The 24,043-nt window shown below is 46.8% G+C and overlaps 1 protein-coding gene across 1 annotated transcript; it reads right to left on the reverse strand.

The window, feature by feature from the left end:
• Positions 1-730: 730 nt before the first annotated feature.
• Positions 731-22,549, reverse strand: LOC119452446 (uncharacterized). The gene is made up of 7 exons (XM_037714595.2): positions 22,302-22,549; positions 17,264-17,417; positions 15,383-15,498; positions 7,712-7,847; positions 5,100-5,285; positions 3,259-3,387; positions 731-1,253 (listed from the first exon to the last, which is right to left on the reverse strand). The coding sequence occupies exons 1-7, from the start codon at positions 22,547-22,549 to the stop codon at positions 1,038-1,040; spliced, it is 1,185 nt and encodes a 394-aa protein (XP_037570523.2). The 3' UTR covers positions 731-1,037.
• Positions 22,550-24,043: the final 1,494 nt, after the last annotated feature.

The raw sequence follows: 24,043 nt of genomic DNA on the forward strand, positions 1-24,043 counted from the left end.
GTAAAGTGGATGGAAATGATGGAAACAAAAAGTACCATGGAGATTTACAGAAATGACAGTGAAAAAATCAGGATGGAAAATCTGTATGATAACGAAAACGGGAGTGCCTTGCTATTTGAAGCCTGAGCAGGCTGCCTGAGGACAAAAACATACCGGAGCAAATATGCGCCACAGGCACATCGTAATGGAATGCCAAGGTATTCACCCAGCGAGACCCGTGGGAGTGTCCACCTTCAAAGGTGTTGGGATTCAAAGACTATGCAAGGGTTCACCGGTCAGCAGTCACGATAAGAGAAGGTAGAGTATTGGTGGAAGAAAAACAGGGAAGAGATTGAAGTCATTGCAACTCTGGGTAATGGTACAGTACAGTGATAGAGGTTTTCAAAAAGAAAGTTAAGATCGAAATCATGATAGGCAAAATGCTTGTAGCGATAGATGTAGTAAAATCTGATTAAATCAAGCAGGCTAGGTGGCTATTTTTCCTCGCCCCGCTTCAAGAGTATGCATATAAAAATCATCATCATCATGGGTAGCCGAAATTTGCAGTTGAGCCTACTGAGGGGCCCTTGAACACATATATATGAGCGGAACATTTCCTCTCGGGTGCGTAAGGTTTTTACCTTTTATGAAACTATCTGCGCTCTGCGCATTCTTTCACAACTCCTTTGCCACCTCTACCTCAGTCTCGCCCTCTCACTCACGCTTTTCTCTATTTCTCTTTCTGTCCGTGATCACACGCCATCGTAAGGAACTTCATCAGAACACTCTTTATGTCGGGGGAAAACTACATGATCGTGCGGATTTCACTTCCACGCGTCGACTATGAAGCCATTGCATTAATAGCACAAAAACAAATTTAAAAACTTTCAGAAAGGTGGCAACAGAATGATAGATGCTATGAGGGCGTCAATGAATTGCAAAGAATCCGTGCAAGAACAGCCCAGTTATGTTTTCCGCGCACAGCACAGGTGTGAGAGCGCGCGCTGCCGTTGCATCGCTGACAGGTTGCTCGCAGATCTAAATAGGGGACCCCAACCCTAAAACTCGTCACCGATCACCAAGCAGTCTATCTCGTCTTCTTTAGTGTGGAAGCCGTAGTGGAAGAACTCGCTGAGCACGCGCACCATCTTCACCCTGCTGTACGCGCCGAACCAGTTGGCGAACGAACAGGTATCGTCATGGTCATCCCAGTCCAAGTCGTACGCCGCCACAGTGTACTGGACGTCAGTACTGTTCCGCTTGATTCTACACAGCTGCAGAAAAATAAACAGTGTCATTGGCTTAGATTTGCAAAACGTACCTGAGAGGTCTAAAGCACATTTCAAATATGAGCATTTCACGCATCAAATATCATCTGTCTTATAAGCTTCAGCGATGTAGCTGCAAGAAAGAAACCGCACAAGCTACGAGATCTCCGAAAAAACAGTAAACGTCTCACTAATTATGCACACGTACGTTAGCCCCTGCAAACGATGGTTGATAATATAATTCATTGGAAGTGGCCCACCGAGTTCATTTTGCTTGTCGATAATGAAGTTTTTGCGGGACTAAGATGGTGCCGAACAATGCCTACACTTGGGGACAGACTCGCGAGTGGTCGTATGCCACCGTATGCCAAGTTTTGTACTCTAACGCTGCTAAACAGGTTTCGCACTCGGGACACGACTTCGCGTGCCATTCACTCGGCGCTCCAGCACTCCTGTTGCAGACGCAAAATATATGAGCTGACGCCTCTGGTAAATGGCGGCGGTCGCAATCAAGGCCCTGAGAATAGCCCTCGGTCTATTCAATTATGTTTCAAACTATTTCAATCTGCTTCTGTTCCAATTCTATCACTAGCCCTCCACGATTAGTCGAACATTTTTCGCCCCCCCCCCCTCCCTTCGCCGCCTGTCTGTCACGCGACATCACGAAAAGCGTGAAAACTCCCTATGCACTATGGCGTGTAAACACTGATTATGCATGATTATAAAAAGAAAACTAATTATTTCTGATTCTACACTTTTCTCGCCACTGGCGCTTCTCTAATGGTTAAACGTTTTCGGGCTGCACCTTGAATGTCACGCGGCGTCGCAAAACCCAGAAAACTCACCACGTCAGAGTTGTGTGTACGCAAATGTAACTCATCGACAGAGTTACGTTCACGAAATCACAAGATGCTTATTGCGAGGACTTTACAGGGTGTCCCAACTATCATGCACCAAGATTTAAAAATATGCAAATGTCACGCGGCTGCTCAGAACCAAGGTAATGTTGTTTGCCCTCGCGTGGAGATACTCAGACTATTTCTTACATTCCGCCTAATTACATAATTCGTCATGAATAATCAATCGACTTCTCAAGTGTTATAATTACGTGGAAAGGTGTCAATGAGAAAATTGTAGAGCAACATGAAAATCTCCCGATACAGCTTTGTGTTGCTTAATACGTGCTACATATGAGTTGTTTTTTTTTTTTTCCGAGCGTGAAAGAAGCCCGCGAATACATGCAAAATTGCCGCGCGACTGGCCACTCGAGGTACTTTGCGTGTGTTCGCGGGCTTCATGCATGCTCGGAAGAACACTTTTATGTAGCACGTATTGAACAACATTAAGCTGTATCGGGAGTTTTTCATATTGCTCTACCATTTTCTCATTGACACATTTCCCCGTAATTACAATATTTGAGAAGTCTATTAATTTATTTTTAAAGACTAATTATGTAATTAGGCGGAATGCGAGAAATAATATGATTATCTCCAAGCGACGGCAAACAACATTGCCTTGGTTCTATCCAGCTACGTGGCATTTGCGTACATTTAAACCTTGGTGCATGATAGATAGGACACCCTGCATGATATCACCTTACCCTATTGCGCATCAATCCTCAAATCTGCCCTTAGGCTTTGTGGGCTAATGTCTTGGATCATTTGTTGCAAGTCATCTCTAGTGTTACAGGACGTCATCTGCAAAGAGCAGGTTGCTAAATTATTTCCCACTGATCCTCACACCTGATTCTTTATGCTTAGCTTCGCGATCATCTAACGAGGACGGCCGTTTTCAGCCGGGACACGAACTAACATGGCATGCCACGAAAACTAATATATATGCTTCGGTATGTGCGAAGTATACGTCGCAAAATGTTTGGCAAAACGCGGACAACATGCGCATACCGTGCATATTGTTTTTTTTTTTCCTATGCATTACCACGCCCTCGCTTACTCTGGAACACACGAACCCTCACCATGTCACAGAGATCCATCCCGCGAAATACCCTCACCTTTTCCCGGAGGCTTCCTTCTGTGTCCCAGAACAAGAGACGCCCGTCTTGGTTGTATCGGTACCTCACGTGGTACGTCGAGTTGTATCGCTCTCTATAGAAGAAAAAATCTCCTGGGTAGCCACAAACCTGCAGCAAAGTTAAAATTATTACCGTCATGAAAGAAACAACACCGTCCGTAAAGACCAGAAGCAATACATGTGGTGACAGCCTGTGGTAAAGGTTGACCGAAGACATAAAAAAAGAGAGAGAGAGAAAACGTAAACTACATAAGTAGGGCTTGTATTCTTCGATATAAATCATTATGCTGAACCCTGAAAAGCACCCTCAGATTCTTGGACTAAAAGGTTCGTGCAAACCCATGAACGACTTAAGTTTGAAATTTTAAGAAATGACTTGTTCCGCAATCAGGCACTCAAGCTGCTGTTTTCAGGCATTGTGCCAAAAGCATCGGCACGCAGCCGCCGAAGCTCCTTACTCCTTATTGTAATTTAGGGGCGCGCGAATATTCAAAACTTTCGAATAACGAATCGAATAGTATCCTATTCGATTCGCTCTTCGAATCGAATATTCACTATTTGTAAATGCGGATATTTTTCGAATACTTTTCTCATTTTTCAGAACGTCAATTGCGCCCAAATAAACGTAAGACTGGGGCACAAGTATGGGAAGTTATCCCGTCGCGGGCATAGTACAGACATAAAACATGAGAGCTTGCGTAGTGCAGCAGGCTATGTCGCTGAAGTAGCCAGACTTTACAGGCAATACAGCAATCATTCGCGCTCTCTGAAGAGTCCTGTGCACATGAAGAAACTACTTGTTTGATCCTAATACTCCTTTGTGCTTTTAATTAACAACGCTTCATAACGTACTACGCAATGAGAGAAACTTGCTAACTTTAAGAATACTGGGATGTCGTTTTATATTTTGTGATAACGGCTGTTCAATATTCGAAAAGTATTCGATATTCGATTCGCTTCTGGCACTGTTCGATTCGTATTCGATACGGCCTCAATAATCACTATTCGCACACCCCTATTGTAATTCCATCAAGTTCTCGGTGTTTTACTCGAATGCTGGAAACATTGATGCGTTTCTCGAAGAGCCCCTATATCTCCAAACGCGTAATTGCATGGCTCTGCAATATATATACGCCACGTCGCTTTTGTTGACCATATCCACGCAACACTTCGTCAGGTTCAGCGATCGTCATTCTTGCAACATTGGGAGAAGGCAACGCAACTGGCAAGACGCTTTGACTCGTTGTTTTAAAATGATTATTTCTATAACAGCGTGAAAACACAAGACATTCACGCTGAGATCCAGGACGACCGTCGGCGTTCTGTACCACCCACTCCTTCTGTATTTTTAGCCATTCTAAGCTCTACATATGACTGATCGAATGCGAGATTCGACGTATATCAATTAAGCTATGATCGTTCGAATGAAATGCCAACCATACGGAACGTACTTCGCGCATATTTCGGGCAACAACGTTCTAATGAAACCATGCTGGGGAAATATGAGTGGTTTCCTCAAGACCTGCCTGGTTTTGTTTGTATTTTACTTAGGTTTTGGCGCATTTCACCGCTAAAGCGATCGCGGCACACATCTGATTCATTTTGTTCGTTGTCGTACTGCAAGAATGTGCACAACCGAGACCATGCTGGATAACATGCAATCCTATATTCGCAAGCTGACAGCTTCGAGACTCCATTAGTGAAATCCGGTAGGTATAGCATACAAGTATATTCCCTCGCACCGACTGTACTAACCTATACAGTCCGCGATTTCCCGGCTCTCTTGCGATGCTTCTTTTGCCGCGTAGTGTTCGTACTTACGTGTTCGTAGGCCACAAACGGTAGCACGCTGCTGTAATTTGCCTCTTGGAACATCGCGGCAGCGCCATCCGGAAGCTCACCCACGTTTTTGAGGTTGTACGCATAGGCCGACATCGACACGGAGAGCGCTAGCGCAGCAGGAATGCGCATGCGCGACAGCTCCCTCAAGGACTTGACCGCCTGGCCCTGCAACAAGGAGCGCCACAAATAGTTCCGTCATTCCTTTCGACGGCGAACAATGCGTGAAAAAGCGATGAGCTCATAGAAAACAAATAAAATCCCATTTGAGAAAGACCAGCCGCTGTAGGCAAGCTAGACAGGCCAACTCGAGAGCCCAGGGTTTCACTAGGGATGTTCCTAGAGAGCACGTATGCGACATCCCGCGTACGCAAGCGCGCCTCATCTACCTTTTTCCTCGACTTCCACGTACGACCGGATGGGCAGACATGTAATAAATACAAGTACCTCATTTCAGCCAGCACGGGTGGTGGCAATTGCCGTCACGCTATTTCTTTTTGGATATCTGCTGCGTCCTGCTCTAAAGAACGAAGGCAATAAATCCGCATTTCGCGGTAAGAAATTATCAAATCACATCGTTTAGCATAAGATACCCATAGTTCCTTAGTGAAGCTGTGCCATGAGCTGGGCAATCGTAAATAACGACCAGCGACCCGTGAGAGCACAAAGCGTGAGCTCGACCAGAACTTGCAACCACTCCAGCTGGTGGCGACAAGATGCGCTTTGAATTCTTTTGGTCTCCATTTCGGTGAATATAGAAGGCAATCGCTCTTTTAAAGTGTCCAACTCACAGTGGTAAAACGACCCGCCGGGGTGGCTTAGTGGCTATGGTGTAGCACTGATATAAGCACGACGTCGTGGGTTCGATACCCAGCCACGGTGGTCGCATTTCGATGGGAATGAAATGCAAGAACGCTAGATTTAGGTGCACGTCAAAGAACCGCAGGTGGTGAAAATTATTCCGGAGTCTTCCACTACAGCGTGCGTCATAATCAGATCGTGATTCTGGCACTTCAAACCTCAAAATTTCATTCAGTGGTAAAATAAGGAATATGGATCATGTAGCGCCATGCTCGCGCCTCTCGAATAGCAATCGCAACACAATTCTGGACGGCACAGAAGACTACAGTTGACTATAACGTAGATAGATAGCCTCCGTGCAAAATGCGTCACGAGAAACTCCAAAACATCGATGTCTCTGATACCGAAACCGACAAAAAAATTATCGCGCCACCATTATCGTTAAGCTGGAAATTACGTAAAGCCACAAATTTGGCAACCAGCGTCGCTCTTCGACATCACCTCCGAGATTAGGCTAAGCCCACGGTGTGCTGGAAATCTCAGAGGCCATTGTGTGGGATTTGTGCCATATCCGCTAACCACTGGGTGCACGCGTCGTCTCCTGGTGTGCTGTTTACGGGCTGTTCATAAGAACATTAGGCAACTACTAGCCCTGCAGCTTGACCACTATTGCTTCAATAGTACTATATATGCTACTCATTTCTATTTAATGCTATAGTCAAGTACAATTTTGTTGACATTTGGCTTTTAACCCATCGTTATTCTCCGGAAATGCGCAGCCTCCTTTAGGCACAGAGAAGCACTTTGCAGTATTTCGCTGAACAGTTAGGGATAGCTTGTCGAAGCAGTTTTTCTCGCCCTATGTCCTTGTTGTGGCCACGTGACTGAATCGTGCTCTCCCCATTGGTGTCCTCGGTATTCAGCGAGCAACACGCTGCAAAAGATCGCTCCCAGACCCATTCCCATTCTTTCGGAGGCAGGAAAAAGCTTAAAAATGTAATTCTGCTGTACCACGTGCCAAAACCACGATCTGATTATCAAGCATGCCGTAGTAAGGAACTCCCGATGTATTTGACCAGCTGTTAACGTGCACCCAATGCACGGGATACTAGCGCCTTTTTGCACCCTGCCTCCATCGCATTGCGGCCACAGCGGCCGGGATCAAACCCACAATCCGAACTCAGCACCGCGAGGCCATAGCCACTGAGCTACAGCAGCGGCTATAGCGGCAGGACAATTATCCAACTGGCCCGGTCTCCCACCTTACTGCAGTTTATTTCTAGTTTCTCGGGCCCTCACAACTAGGTGCTTATGCACTCCTCCTTTCTAAACAGCGCTTGTCTTCGCCCCACCTCCTCTTTTGCCGTCCTCTCACTCGCTTCGCGCTGCTTTACAAGGACACTGAGCTGTCATTGTAAAAGAAAGCTCAGTGCGCCGGTGGCGCAATGCGCCACCGGCGCATAGCGCGCGTTTTTCCACTAGTGCAACCGTGCCTTAACGCGTCGCCTCTGAGATTGCACCGGTGGAGCGCTGGCGAAATATTGGAGGCCGCGTGTAACGCGGAGCGCTTTGTTCTTTGAGGTATCGGCGCAGCTTTGCCACGTTTCTTATTCAACCACCATGATCCAGCAAAAAAAGAAGAAAAAAAGAATGACGCCTGTTTTTTTCTGGTGGCAACCAGAGTGACAGACAAGAAAAGCGCCCACGTGTACGCAGTCAAGAATAAAAGAAAACTCCGAGTTGAAAAAAAGCATTCACTAAATTCTCTCGTGAGAGTGGATACGAAAACTTACAAGCGTCTGCACAATATTGCTGGCGTCCTTCTCGACAAATATATTGGTGGGCGCGGACACTCGTTCTGGCGAGGGATTTTGCCCAAGATATACACGATGCCCATGTACGATGATGAAGTCGGGCATCAGCACCTCTCTGCAAAAGAATGCGTGTTGCACAAGAGTCAACGACGATCTAAACGTTTTAAAGGGCAAGGACATTAGTAGGTGAACTCTGAATTAGACTGCCATGCGCCGTTGTTTAATTGTTGGCGGCATCCATTTTCACCGGAGTATCGCCATTATCAAGTTGTTGCTCGTGTGAAGAATGAATGAATGAATAAACTTTATTGTACGAAGAGTGAAGAACACCAAACGCAGCAGAAGCATCTCCAACGCTTCCAACACTACGCTGAAGTTAGGTTACCGTGCGCTGCCCGAAGTGGCTGTTCTAGCAGCATATTCCTTGTAAATAAACCTTCCGTCGATTGGTGGAGGAGCTGCGTCAAATGTCAAGATTGAATCGACAAACTCCACGCCCGTAAGCTGCAGCCCTTATGCTTGACGATGCAACCACAATCCCGCCTATGTCTGTCATCTGCTCTGGGGTGCCTCGCCAGCGATCGAGATCCATTGGTCATCAGCGGCACAGACGACATTGATCTATACAGGAGTGGCTCTCGTCATAAGAGAAGGTGAGCGGCCGCAACCAATGGGATAACGCTACTAACACTGCGTCCTTCTATCTTTCGGATGTGAATGATCGTTTGGTTCAAAAAGCACGACGCTGATTTTACCACCTGGTCCGCATTCAAGGCCACCCTCAAAGAAGTGCTTGTAAATAAAACTCCTTTCGCTCGTGGCAAGACGCACCTAGTGTATCCGAAATTTCTTGAATGTTGTCACTGATTCTTCAGCGAAAGAGTCTTCTTGTATAATCATTCAGCGTGCGCGACGCAAATACTGTTGTACATTCTCGAATGGACGCGATCACCAGCGATAAAATGTACGATGACACATACATAAATAGCGGCCAGATTTGGACCCGTGAAGTCAGATTGGATGACCTCAACTGTGCTGCCACTGCCGTTGATTTGAGTGCTGTTAGCCTTTCTGGGCACGGAGTTCGCCCTATAGAGAGCCTTAACTCAAAGTTTTGGCAGCATTTAGTTATTCACCGTCAACGCTATACAATACTGGTAAAAGCAGGAGGAATAAACTTTTATTGCGGAACCCGCACTTTAAGATGGCCGGGCCTAAGCCTCCCATGAGGGGACATCGAGGGCTTGCCTCGCCGCCGCCTCACGGGCGTGCTGGGTCGCCCAGGTTTGGTCGTCGAGGGCGGAGCTCCGCAGAGCCTCACGCAACCTCGACGAGAGGGTCGTGGTGTTAATGTGTGTGTACTGTGCTGGGCACTCCCACAGCATATACGGAAGCGTAGCCGGGTGAGTGTCGCAGCATCGGCAGTTGGGGGTATTGTAAACTTCAGGGAATATAAGGTGGAGGCGGGCGGGCAGTTGCGCACCCAGGATCTCTGCCAGGGGGGAGGGGGGGGGGTGACAGTTTGCCAATACCATCTAAACAGCACTAATTTCGATTTCTTCAAAGGAAATTGTCAAAAAATGCGCTTTTTGCGAGTTTGCAGACGATTGCGCGTCTTACATCTTAGTTGCAGCACTCAAATGCCTAAGGAAAGACAAGGGGTTAAACAAAAGAGGGGGGTTAAGTCGGCCTCAGGGGGGGGAGGGGGGGGGTTACAACCCCCGAATCCCCCCCCCCCCCCCCCCCCGTCGGTGCGCCACTGCGGGCGGGTGAAGGGTACGTATTTGTTTGTAGCAGACGCAGGGTGGTAGCCTGCGCCCGGCTGAACTTGGGGTGAGGTGGGGGGAACGTTCGGCGACTAAGGTAAAATGCCTTAACGAGATCGTTATAAGTAGTCAGATTGTCCCTGGTGTCCAAGTCGTCTCCAGTGTCTCCGGCGCGGTTGACTAGCCCTCGCGCAATGGAGTGGTCACCCACTCTGACGATGCAACCGCGACCCCGCCTCTGTCCGTCATCTGCTCTGGGGTGCCTCGCCAGCGAGATCCGTTGGTCATCAGCGGCACAGACGACATTGATCTATACAGGAGCGGCTCTCGTCATAACAGAAGGTGAGCGGCCGCAACCAATGGGATAACGCTAGTAACACTGCGTCCTTCTATCTTTCGGATGTGGATAATCGTTTGCTTTAAAAAGCACGACGCTGATTTTACCACCTGGTATTTGATGGCACGAATCTCAACATACTTGCTCGCATTGGCACGTTTATTGGTCGTATTTATTGCTCATGTATTTATTCGTATTGGCCATTATAGAACGGATAAACAATCTAGAAACTATAGCATGGTTGGCCTTTGGTTCCTCTAGAATTCGATGCACAGCTTATCTGCCGATAAACAATGAACCACGCCGGAGTAACCGCTATAAAAGTCCATGGCGTCACGGCGAACTAGGAGCAGGAACGACAGCGTAGCGTCGCCACCCGACTTTTTTTTTAACACGAAAGTGTTTTATGCCGGGGTCCACCAAGACTTCACTGACGTATTTCCGTCACGGAAATACGTCATACGGAAATACGGAATGATGTTCTTACAATGTACACGAACATAATACAAAGAAAGAAACCAGAAGAAAAAGTTCCACAAACATGCAAAATTTGTAAATCGAACCCACGACCTCTCGGTCCGCGACGATAGATCGCCGAGCGTTTAACCCATTGCGCCACAAACGCATTTGCAGAGAGCTACACAGACGCGCCTTATATATCTAACACTCCTCCGTGTACCCGCGCTCTTGCTCGGGGCGGTGCCGCCGCCTACGAGCAGAAAAGAGAAGTACTGCATTATGACACTAACGCGCACCGACAGTGAACGCTTCGGTGGTCTCAGCACTCCGACGCCTCGATGCCAGCATTCGAAGGGACGCTGGCATCAAGAAGCACTACCAACGCCACCTAGGTGGCGTTCACCGTACTCAGCACAGCGGAGCGTGGCCTCCGCAATTAGCTCTGAAAATGTTTCTGAAGTTGATCGCGGAGGCTGCAATTACGACGCGCTGTACGCGCTGATTTGACTCGGTGACGATTCAGTTACGTGCTTTGTCTTGCGCGTTGTATTAGTGTGTCAGTTACGTGCTTCGTCTTTCGCGTTGTGCTAGCGTGTGCAGCGTAGTGCAGCTTCCATATGCACGACGGTTGCTCATGGTCATCGACGTTGGTAGTCGTGATGGAGGAGACGTGCCACCAGGCGTCAGCGTGGGTGCATCAACGCCTAAGGGCGCTTTAGCCACAAAACACCAATAGACATTATATATCAATGTGCAATAAACATTACACTACTTCTGTGAAGACACGTTTCACTTTCGTGTTCTATACCGATTCCTATATAAGAGGGATCAACCACATTTTTTTGCGTATTTTCTGGTTTGCCAAGACACCCCTCACAGTTACAGCGGTCGTGATGCTATCCCCCCCCCCCCCCTAAGTGTGATTTACTAATACAGTTAACCGTACTATTTCTATTCACTCGCGCTTCAGGAGAACTGATGTGACACATTCATCTTCATTTTTCTTTTCTTTTGTTTTCTTTCCTTTTTCTTTGTTTTTCTTCTTTTTTTGCGTAAAATGAAGGTACTGATCTTCTAAATAGAAAAAAAAGAAACCGTTTCAGCCGTAACGCAAGGCAGTAACGCGATAGCTGGCGAAATACAATGAGCAGTGTGAGACTCTCGTATTCACAAATGCTCCTCGACTCGACTCTCTACTAGAAACACTCCTTGAGGGCGGTTTTCTATTTCACGGATCAACCTCAACTCCAAACGCTCCGCGAGTCGAAGACGTATCGAGTGTTTCACTCGAGAATCCCAAGCTAACGCCGCAGCTACCTTGAATTGCTCCTCTAGGGCCCCTTTAGCGTAAACATGGCTGCCATGCGATCTGTCGCTCGCATCGTCGACGTTTCCCAATATATGCCAGTTGCCTCAGCAGCTTTTCTTTCCATAACGATCTACGCATTCTTAAAGGCGACGTTTTACGGGCCGCCTAAAATCCCCTGGAACGCTTCGGCAACAGCGTTTTCTACTGCGGCGCCGAGACAAAACTGCCGTGCTGTCAACAGGACCGCCAGCTTGTGCCGTTATCAGTCATTTTCTGTGCATGAGCCTGTTGATCAGCTGCATTCGGATGTTCTTCGTGTAAGTGCTCCAAAACAACCATGGCCATTTTGCAGTGCGTACACGTGTTTCTCGTCGCTGATCCTTCGCTGAATCAATTCAAGCACGGTGCCAGAGACTTGGCAAACGCTGTGGGCTTCGAGCCACCGGAAAGGACACATGATTTCGAAAAATCCTGGCATTAGCAGGCGCGTTATCTGCGTGTTAGATTGCTGAATGCGTATCTATCTGCGCATGCGCCAGCATTTGTCCCGCCTAAGTGCTTGTACTCGGGTAGATAGTCATTGACAACGCTAAACGAAGAACGTCAAAGCGTACCGCACCACGGTGACCTTGTCTATCAAAGAGCAGGTGCATTCTTTTTACGTTTCGTAATTTTCCTTTGTATTTTGCAACGGGTGATCGGGGAAAAAACAAAAAAGGTACTGTAATTTCGCACTCGGAGGTGTGCAGTCGGTGACATTGAAAGTGATAAGCAAAAAGTGCGTGAGTCTTGATAAGATAGTTTTCATGTGACGTCACGGAGGCAGCTCTCACTGCTCTAGTACCTAATCATGGCGGCTACGATGACATCTTTGCACCCTATTATCATGCGCACACTATTTTGATTTTTGACGGTGACTGTTTTTCACCGGTTTATCACTGTTATCGGTCTGACGTTCGACGCAAGACGCGCCTGTTGTGCTGTCATGCTGTCATGTTTCTTGATTACGCCGCTTCTCGACCTGCTAGTACCCAAAGATGGCGTCTGCGATGACGTATGCGCAAACTGTCTACAAGGTGTTTATTGTTAAGTTTTACGGAATTTTTAGAAATCGCCAGTGGCAGGTAGCATAATTTTTAGCATTGAGCTGCGTTATTCGATGAGGCGAACATTAGTAGCACGAGAAATCGAAACACATATTTAACTATTACACAAAAATTAACCAATTGACTTCTTAGTTAATTACTGTACGACACATAATGCAATTTACGAATTGTCGCAGCTGAGCTTGTCAGGCGTATCCACTTGGAACGAATTTCCAGAATGACACCAGTTTGGAGATATGCGCCATCAAACTCGCCGTAAAAATGCAGTGTTGGTCCACTGACTTTATTTTCCCCAAAATGCTGTTTTATACATTAAAGCACAAAAGTAACTGGAAGGCCCATGTATTTCGTCCCACGCTTTAGGAAATAACATCTGGAAACTGGTGTCATCCTGGAAGTTCACTTCAAGCGGATGCGTCTTAGTAACTCACCGGCTACAATTCGTAATTGTAATATGTGTCGTAATCTAATTAACTAAGAAGTTCATTAGTCAGTTTTTGTTAATTAGTTGAATATGTGTTTCGATTTATCGTACTACTAATGTTAGCCTCGTAGAATAACCAGCTCAATGATAAGAATTATGCTACCTGCCACAGGCGATATTTAAAAATTCCGTAAAGCTTAATTTTGAACACCCGGTAGACTATATGAACAGCCAACCTCAATGAGGAAGTGGACAACCATGAAAGGGCTTTCAAAATGAAACTTACAAGTATGCACAGGTAAATGGAATGTTTTATTGCAATACAAAACGAAGAATCGCAATCCAACAGAGGAGTAATTTGTGTATCAAATTGTTTAATGGACATTAAAGAAAAACGCTGTAGCAGGCATGGCTCCTATAGTACAGGCAAGCTAGCAAGTGGTACCAGACATGTTTCACATATGTTTGTTGCGAACATTCCTGCCATTAGAGAGTTCATTATCTATGTGTCAGCTGCATGTAGGTTTGGCTGCGCAAGCGCGAGATACCACTTAAACGTTTCTTTTGAAACACGAAGAAAGGCAGCTTGATCTCACAAAATCAATGACAACATTCGTGTGCTGGAACAAAAAAAAAACTTTATTTTACTGCGAGAAGAAAGATAAATAAAACGAATACAGTACCCAAGATAGTTTTGGATGTGCCTTAACATTTTCGGATGTTTATCAGCAACCCCTATCTTTTATGCAGGAACCAGACTGCCAACACAAGCACACCGTGCTTCCAACTTTGCAGTACGCGTTGAGCTTGAACTCATACTATATAACTGGAGAGGAGCTCCGGTTAATATGTGTCCTGCTGCACTGCATTATTTGTCGCACAGTCGTGGCTGAAACCTCTATTTCCTTCATGACGACCTATCAACTCAAACATCATCCCCAAAGGCATTTTGGCTGCGTGAATTTACCTTCATGGACAACCTTGTAGCTGATGGCTTTGTATTTGTCGCCTACGTTTTTACCGTGAAGCTGTTAAAGCTGTTTTTACAGTGATGCTGTTAGAACCGCCCAAACAGGCTGTATGCCTATTTTCACGGTTATATAAAAAAAAGAAAACTAATTCACTCACAAAGTTTGCAGGTAAATTTTGAAGTGCTTGTATCAATTGGGTGCTGAACGAAAATTTTAAAACCCCGTTTTCGGCTGTTTTCTGCACTCCTCACTTTATGTGGTGTGGCGAACCGTGCGAAAATTCATGTAGCGAGCCGCAGCGTGGTTGGTGTATGATTAATGTGGTCTCAGGTGACTCAAGTTTAACGGGCTACCTCTGCGCTGTTTTCAGCTGCAGATAAATAATTTTCGAAAGCGAAAGACACTAGTAGCCGAATAATGGGAAGAGCAACTTCCGCCACGCCACCATGCGCTATAGCACAACGCCTGTGGTTTAAATTATATTCTAGATATGCTACCATGACCGCAGATGGTTTAGGCTAGCGCTCACAGGGCAAGATAAGACATACACGCAAGGAGGTTATTTTTTCTAAACAAAAACCTCCTTGAATAAACGCAGATGAATATCCAACAAAGAGGACGGATGCCGCAAATGTGATGCGGGAGCTACCATCGGCGGCAAAAGTTGTTTATTCTTCTACTTTAATTAACTTTTTTTTATTTGCAAGAATATAAAGATCACCGCAAACTTAACAATCGTTCCATTCTTAGTAATTGCAGTTTAATAAATAAAAAAGAATAATGTGGCAGAACAGTTCTGCGGAAGCCCACAAGGTGGCGTAAGATCCATGAAAGAGAAAATTGTCATCCACCAGAATATCTTGCCATGTTCTGTGTCCCTGTTATCGCAGTTGTCGATAAATTCGGCCTCACTCTGTGATCTGCTAGCCTTCTTGTTATCTCAGAAAGTAGAGCGACTGCCACGGAAGGGTGTTGGGCCTACGTTCGATCCCCGGACTAGAAGGATTTTTTCAACTGCGGAGCTTTCTTTATGGAAATTCTATATCGGTTTTATGTTATCATTTGGGTGGATGACAATATTCCCGTCCACGAAAAGTACATGAATTCCCCTACTATGGCTTTCCTTAGCTGTCACTAAACACCGAGCGCCTCGGGTCGCCTCATTCTTGGACTTCGGGCTGAGACGACCTGCCTGCACGGGTGCCTCAGCCCGACACGTCGTAGTATACAAACCCTCACAGGCAAGCTCGAGCCCGACACCCTGCGTGCCCCGCGTACCTCATCACTTTCACGGCTCCCTTCACCGCGCTCGTGTCTTTCTCGTTCCACGCGATGGCCGTGTAGCTCGGCCTGCCGTCGCGCTTGGCCAGAGGGGCCACCAGTTTCTTGACCATCTGCACACACCGGCAAGAGAAAAAGGTCAGTATACATTCGCAACGTGCGGATGGGAGTGTGCGTGCGTGCGTGCGTGCGCGTGTGTGTGTGTGTGTGTGTGTGTGTGTGTGTGTGTGTGTGTGTGTGTGTGTGTGTGTGTGCGTGCGTGCGTGCGTGCGTGCGTGTGTGTGTGTGTGTGTGTGTGTGTGTGTGTGTGTGTGTGTGTGTGTGTGTGTGTGTGTGTGTGTGTGTGTGTGTGTGTGTGTGTGTGTGTGTGTGTGTGTGTGTGTGTGTGTGTGTGTGTGTGCGTGTGTGTGTGTGTACGCGCGTTAGTGATCGAGCGAATGTACCCGTGGCTGTGACCTGCTTAGCACGAGGTCACGGGCTTTACCCCCGCTGATGACGAGGACTGCGAAGGTGTTCCGCACTATCGCTAAAAAGGACCTTCGGCCCTAGACGTGTCCGAAGATTGTCCACAGTGATGCCCCTGCTTCGCGAGACCGACGCAGTTCCATATTTTTGAACGGCTATTGTGTAGTACCCTACATCCGCCTCCTTCGTTCTTTTGAGACATTCATCACTCGTACTCTAGGTTGCCAAGTTTATCCCCGCTTTCCAGTACGACGCCTCTCCTAGCACCTCCAGTTACTTCGGGACGTTAAACCCCGCCAACCAAACAGCGTCTCCGGATTCTGATGACCTTGTTTGTTTCCTAACCGAATATTTACTTCTTCATTAAAGGACTCTGCTTTGTTTCACAGGGGATCGTTAACCTAAATTAAGCGGTATAAGCCACTATAAGTTTACTGTATACGTAGCGGCTGCACCACCGTCAAGTGATCGCCATTGTCGTAGCGCCAGACACGCGCGAGCTTGAGCTGCGCGTCAGACGTTACAAATGCGCGACTAAGATAAGAGGCTAGCGATGGAGCAGAGTCCTGCAGGAAGCTACAGGCGCGCTGCGGGCACCGGGGAACTGGTTGGACTCACGAACCGCACTGCGAGATATGGGGAAGCCAGCACTCGATCGAGCACGTAGCAACCATCCTTGCTATGCCAGCCAAGGTGGTCGCAATCACAACAATATGAACACATTCGTCTTGCAAAGTTCCCCTCCGCCTTCAAGAGCTGCAGGAGGTCAAGTCAAATCCAGAGCCCTTCAGCGCTATGCACTTGCGCACAGTCCTACATTAAGATATAAAACTCTATAAATCATTCAGTGTCTTATTTTTTCAGATGCCTTGTTCAGTGTTACACTGATATTAGCCGCGCAGTTGATGTTTCCATTAATTTGAGAACTAAGCAGATTTAACCCTGCAATGTCCAACGTAGACTCTATGGGCTACTCTGAGTTTGGTGCCTTTTTCTTCTTCTTTCTAGGGTTTTACGTGCCAAAACCAGTTCTGATTACGAGGCACGCCGTAGTGGAGGGCTCGGGATTAATTTTTACCACCTGGGGTTCTTTAACGTGCACTACAACGCAAGCACACGGGCGTTTTTGCATTTCGCCTCCATCGATATGCGGCTGCCGCGGCCGCGAGATTCGATCCCGCGACCTTGCGCTCAGGGGCGCAACGCCTTAGCTTACTGAGCCACCAAGGCGGGTGCAAGAGTTTGGTGCCTGAAAATGCTGATATATTGCAGGGAGCTTGCTTTTGATATTCTGGAGCGAAGTTTCAGGTGTGGATAGTTAAACTACTAAATAATTTATTAGTATACTAATTAAGTTATATCTCAAATAAGATTTCATTGTTTTTTGTACAAATGAGATTTATTTCTTCTCACTTTCAAGATCACGAGGACGTGTTTCAGCTCCTTGGAACTCCGTCCGAGATCCATGGTGACGAAGCCGTAGTGGTAGAAGCGCATGGCCCAGTACCGAGACACGCTCGTAGGGGCCGCCTCGCTAGACAGGTCATAGCGGACCATACTGATGGCCCTGAAAACAACGTGTGTATTTTTTCACGTCGTAGTGACGAAGAATACCGGAACGTTTGAGAGAAAAGTTTAACACGAAGAACGTTTAACGTTTGTTAGCCGGTGAAAGCGGTCACCGAAGAAAAATAAACAAGTACACGTGTCAATATATATATATATATATATATATATATATATATATATATATATATATATATATATATATATATTATAAAAGGCACGACGGTGCAGGCAAATGGACACTTGGAGTGATCAACATTATGACAAGAGAACTTGTCTTCGATCATCATGACCACAACTGCTTTCCTTGACGGAGTTTATGCAGGGGGTCCCAGCTTACATTATGCATGCTGGTAAGGAACACTGATACGTTATAGAGGTATGAGATCTACAGTGTTAGGTAATCAGTCCTCTTTCACCCCCAGTGTAATTTTTCTGCACACATTGCATAACCAATCACAGAAGATAATAATTAGGCAACTACTTCATTTTTCAATTAAGGGCGTGGGTTCCGATGGGAAAGCTGTTATTGCGTCGTAAAACAGTCGTTTTCAGAGCGCTGTGTCCTGCATAATCATTTCCCCAGCTTTGCTCGTAGTACGTGAAAAGCGCCGCATGAATATGCGTAAGGGCGCCGCGGCACCAGGGGATCGCGAAAAGTGGTTCATTGCAACTATCTCTGCTCATTGTCTTGCTCAGCAACCGGCCGGTCACTGCGTAGGCTGCAATCGTCACGCAATTTTTTTTATCCGACTGTCTCTAAACAAAAGCACAATCACGTGTTCTGACGATAAAATTTTATCACTCATTCCATGCACAAAAAAAAACAAAAAAAAAAACAAAGGGCTCCTTTGCTATTCGCTGTTAGAAGCCTATCTGCGAACCCGAATGCGGAACTAGTTTGGAGGCTAAAAAAAGAACGGCTGCGACAACTTCAAGAGTGCTCATTACACCAAAATTTTCATTCAAAGGCATCATGTCTTTAAGGCTTCGTTACATCTTTTATTCAATTCGCGGATTCACTTTTACAACTATTTTGGCGGCGAACGTGAATGAAGAAATGTAATCGGAAAAAAATAATCTACAAATAAAGAGGCAAGCAGAGTTAAACGTTTTTTTTTTGTTTTTTTTTATCGTTATACAAAAAAAGAAAAATATATATTTCGCATCACTTCACATTTATTTCCTTAAAAACCTAGTCACCCATAGTGTGTTTGCCTGCATGTGCGTGCGTGTGAGTAGCAGCATGGCTGACAAGCAAGCGAGTGCCAAAACGTCACAATGCTCTTTCTCCCACGCGACCACCTTCTCCATCATGACGTCATGACATATACACCTCCTAGGGAACGAAAACGAAAGAGGTCCGTAGAAAGTCTATTCGAGCTTTGAGATATATGGCCTTCAGTCACCACCAAAAAAATGAAAGTTGTAAATGTTGTAGCGAAGTGACGCACCAGTTAGTTTTCGGACGCATCAGCTCACCGGGGAGACGACGATGAAGGGGGAATGAGCTCTGGCAGCGGCAAGTACAGATCGGCAGGTACGACAACAACGCGATGTAACATTTGAAGAAACTAGATTTATTTAACTTGGCATTAACTTGGTTCCTTAAAACTGTACACACACATATTATACATGAAACGATGTCATACCGATCGTCGACGGCCTGCCTGACCCGCCTGGTCTCCCGTGGTGAAGTGGCGCCGTGGGCTGCTGTGTCCTTGCTCTCTCCAAAATACTCAAAACCCCTTCCTTAAATGTGTTTCTACAGCATTCAAGGGGCCCGCGGACCCGTGGGAGACGCAAGCCTCTGCACCAATCGCCAATTCTAGCCAATCAGGCAAGCCGTCGTGCTCCAATAGGGGCCAGAGTTTTCGCGACCACTCAGACATGGTCGCAACAATAGACCGTGAACAACAAATTTGGTCATGCCTAATGAACCTCCCCCCCCCCCCCCCCTTGCCGATACAGCCGCGCGTGGAGCGACCGTGCTACACGTGCACACACTCGTTCAAACCCGTTTCGGGATTCCTCAAGGTCGGCCGCGGCATACGTTCTTCGCGACAATATCATGTCATATTATTCCTTTAACTATACGAGGCGAATGTAAAATACGGAGAACAGAAGAGATAACGCACCATATAGCGGCCCTTCCCTACTCTACCTCCTCACCTCCTCCCCCACCCTCTCAGACCTTGGTTGTCACTTCTCTCACCTAACGCACAGTCTTTTAAAGGGACATTACAATGAGCAACACTAGGCGAATTTACGCGTTCATTGATAAAATATCGTTTCAAAGGTCTATTTTTATCAGCTATGGGAGAAGTGGCTGATTATTACTGGCGAATATGATGACCAAACTTCCCTTTATTGAATTTCGCGCCCAAAACTCGGCGCTTGTACGTCAGTGTGATGTCACAAATTTTAAGGCATTTTCTCGCATTTCGGGTTGCCTCGGCGCAGGAAAATGTTTCGAAATGTTCTAAGTTGTGCCCACGGTTACCTTAGAATGCAATGTTTCGTTCTTTTTTCTCACCAATAAGCGATTAAATAGAGCCGAGTATAATCAGCCAAAATTCATGGCGACACAGCGAGCTAGTGCAGAAATTTCAGGGCGGCGTCGCCACTGGTCTATCCTTTTGTGTCGTTCCTGGCTTGACACGTCTGCTCTGGTGATAGGAGTGGGCGTATTGCCATTGCAGAAACCTTATTTGCAGATGCAGTTCAACCCAATATTTCCCTTTAGTGTCCCATCAAAGCTGTAATTGTAATTAAAGTTGCACTTGTTCCGACCCGCCTCAACTTGATGTTGTTTCTAAGAGCGAAGCTGTGAAAGATGGAGAAGAAACGTCCGAAGTCCACAGAAAACTCCGTGCCGTTGCCTAGCAACAACCAAGCCACAGCTGCGCACCATCTGGCCCAACCTCGCCTAGCGGCGCATGCGCCGAAACAGCAGCGATGCCGTCAACTCGCGTTGCTTAGTAACCGCCTGCGCAGGCGCGCGCTCGCTTCGCCCGACAGACACGGCTCCGCCGAGCTCCCGCTAGCTGCGCGCTACTGCGCATGCGCCGTGACGTCATCCCTGTGTGTCGTCTGCTGCGCGCCGCCCGTAGATTGTGCTCAGCTTTCGCCCAGTGTACATGCGCTTGGCCTCGGAGTTTGTCATAAAAGGGGCTGCGCCTAGTCATGTCAACTTTCGCTAGGTATCGAGCAGCTAGCCTCCAACGCGTTCGGCGTCGGCAATCAACAGCGTTCTTGGCACTGTGCCAACCTTGGTTAGCCTGCCGGCGTTTCTGGCGTGCCAGGAACGCTGTCGCTCGTAGGCGCCGACGCGTCCAGCGCTAGTCACGCGAAATGTCCCAAAAGGGAAGCTACCTCCGAAACTGATCCCTCGAGAATACCTTCCCTACATGCGTAGTTAAGTTAAACCAAGTTAAGACCTAGCAGCAACCAAGTTAATATCTAGCAGTAGCAGCCAGTAAGACTTGAGGATAGACAGTTTTGCTGTGCCTAAGCTTTGCACGACCGAGTGCAAACTTGTCCATTTTTTCTGTTGACTGCTGCCACTCGCTTGCATTGCCCCCGCATGCCACGCTATACGAAAGCGTCTCTGAAGCAGGCGCGTTAAGTTAGGAAAGCCCAGTAAACAGTCGTGTTCCTTTTGGTATCATACTGTGCGTCATGTTCTGCGCCGGTGTGCCGGTGTGTGCGGCAGCACCGAGGTATAAGTACATACGTCCATAGAAGTTTCTACGAAAGTCTTTTGGAGAGACCTCTGACACTAGTGTCTATCGCAGCTGCAAGTTCAGCCAGCATCAGAATGATTGGTTATTCGTGGATTTGCCCCAGCTTCGTCCTTCTGGCTTCAAACGACTTTGTTAATTTGCAGGTAGATCATTTTCGACAAACTATTGCGTCGGAAATACAACAGTTCGCGATAATTACGCATGCGCCCCGAAAGCTATTGCCTTTATGCGCTTAGAAATATATGGTTGCCTGGAAATTGAGAAATCATAAAGCGTAATAGAATAGCACTGGAGGAACGTTTGAAACCACAAGCACGAAGATATGCAAATCCATGCACGACACATGCTTCCCATGGTAGCCGAAGAATTCACTGCGCGACTGTTCCCTCTAACCATTTTGTTACCCTGTGCGTTAAACCCGCCGTAACATATAAGAAAACGTAAGTTGGAAGCCAGCGTCTTGTCCTGTCGGCGCTCCTTCCTTAAGTATACATATTTAGTACAGCTATAAATATATATGCAAGGATACGGCTATAAGTAGCTGCGTTTACGTTAGGAGCCATTTCCGGAAGGACAACAAATTCCTAACGAGTAATGTTCCTGAGTCACCAGTCCAGGCCTAATCACCACTACGACCTTATCCTCAATATGGTAAAAAAGTACTGATATGGTAAATCCTCAAACAAGCGCGCATGATGATGGTTGTGCTCATTGCTTGTGCTTTAAGAGGTGTAGTACCGCGAAGTGTACCATTTGAGCATAATCATGAACTCATTTCTTGATAGTTTTTATCAGGGCATGTTGGTCTTAAATGTGGCCAAAAAGTAGCCAGGTAGCCAACGCGACATTTTTCCTGCGTACGAGCCTTCAAAAGTAGCAAATGTGCAGGCATCGTACTAAGCCATCGCCTCCTCGATAAGAGCTCAAATTTGGGCGAGTTTTTGAGGCTGCATACTTGACTTGAAGCGCAAAAAAACTGGTACAGAAGAAGGGAACACCAGACGTCCTATCTGGTGTCTGGTGTTCTGGAGCTGTCCTGTCTGGTGGCTTCGATACCAACTCGTCCAGCAGAATCGTGATCGCCAAATTCTTTGCGTTCTTTCCTCTCATCCTGCCCCATATAACGACGAGTTACTCACAAGAAGGGAAAGCTTATGCCGTATTCCGTCTTGCTGTGCTTGCTGGCTGCTATCATGAAGGTCTCCTGGTCCACGCCCGGCCCTTCGACGAAACCCTTGTGCAAGGGAAGGTAGAATTGCTCGCAGAAGGCGTAGTCGCACAGGCCGTCCGGCGCTAGGGCTTGGACGGCAGCCTCGTTAAACGAGTAGTGGCAGATCACGGCGTTAGCCAGGGGCTCTTGCCTGCGTGCGCGCGAGGGCGAAGGCATATGCGAAGAAACAGCTAGTATACCGTACAGCACGGTGTATTTGAAACGATGATCAAAAGAACAGACATTCAGTCTTGCTTCTGATGAGTCGTATGAATAAAACGAACAAGAGCCGGTATAGACATTTTGCAGCGTCATACCCATGGGCCCCGCCATACGCAGTCATGACATTCGATCACGTGACATCTTCCGCCATTTATCGCCTTCTGATCAACGTGTGTTCGCTTGGAATGGCCTCGGCCGCAGCAGGCACGGCTCAGCCAGCCGCTATATCGGCTACCAATGTGAGCAACGAGTGGGTATAGAAGACATAAAAATTTGGCCAAAGCTACAGACGCAGTGTGTGTATACATTTCTTTAGCATGTTGTGTCTGCACTGCAATCTTGTCATGAGTATGCACGAGTTAGCATGAGTGTGCACGTGAGTGTGCACGTGGTACACGCTTGTCAACGAGAAATTCAGTGCCAATGAGGAAATTGTATAGCAACAGGAAAATCTCCCGATACAGGTTTCTGTTGCTCAATACATGCTGCATATAAGTGTTTTTCGGAGCGTGAAAGAAGCCCGCGATTACACGCAAAGTGCCTCGAGTGGCCAGTCGCGCGGCAATTTTGCGCGCATTCGCGGGCTTCTTTTCCGCTCGGAAAAACACTTTTATGTGCACATATTGAGTAACAGAAAGCTGTATTGGGAGTTTTTCCTGTTGCTATACAATTTTCTCTTTGGCACTTTTCATCTAAATATAATATTTGAGAAGCTGACGTGATTAATTAACACTAATTATTTAATTGGGCGGAATGCAAAAAAATCATATGAGTATCTCTAAGCGACGGCTAAATGACATTACCTTGGTTCTGTCTAGCTACGTGACATTTGCATATTTTTAAATCTTGGTGCATGATGGGACACCCTGTATAGACTGTATAGGCACCCTGTAGACTGTATATATAGACACCCTGTATAGACACCATGCATGATTGAGCATGCGCGGAAATTACCTGGCTCTCACCAGGTAAATTCCGCGCATGCTCAATCATGGCAACCGGTATCAGTAACTCTATGATGGTAACGACATTATATAAAAAAGTCTACGGACAAAACCTGGCATGCATCCTTTTTCGGAACGAAGCCTGTTACAAAAAAATATGGTAATGAAGCACATTCTTCTTCTTCTTTCTGGGGTTTTACGTGCCAAAACCAGTGAAGCACATTGCATCTGCCTAGTTGACAACTTACTTCGCACACGGTCAGATGGAGGCGTAGTCACAAACTCATCGGTGACTGACCAGTTCGAGGCGCCCTCTGCATGATATAGAAACAAAGTATAGCCACACGCGCAGTTTCACACTGTCTAGTCACACATGAAGAGCAACGTTATGCGTCCTGGTAGAATTAAATGAATGCACCGAGTTTAAATTTGGCGGTAATGGAGGTAATGTCAGGGGTGATGTGGGGCCAAAGATCGAATTGAGTGGGTTAATTATAGGGGCTAA

Source organism: Dermacentor silvarum, chromosome 5 (genome assembly GCF_013339745.2).
Source record: "Dermacentor silvarum isolate Dsil-2018 chromosome 5, BIME_Dsil_1.4, whole genome shotgun sequence".
Taxonomy (NCBI): Eukaryota; Metazoa; Arthropoda; class Arachnida; order Ixodida; family Ixodidae; genus Dermacentor; species Dermacentor silvarum.

What these genes read in the sequence shown, in the direction of transcription:
- LOC119452446 (XM_037714595.2), bottom strand. Translation starts at nt 22,549, where the DNA reads ATGCCTTCGCCCTCGCGCGCACGCAGGCAAGAGCCCCTGGCTAACGCC. An exon ending in GGCATAAGCTTTCCCTTCTT is followed by an intron (nt 17,418 to 22,301) that starts GTGAGTAACTCG and finishes CGTTGTTTTCAG; the next exon opens with GGCCATCAGTATGGTCCGCT. An exon ending in AAGGAAGCCTCCGGGAAAAG is followed by an intron (nt 1,254 to 3,258) that starts GTGAGGGTATTT and finishes ATTTTTCTGCAG; the next exon opens with CTGTGTAGAATCAAGCGGAA.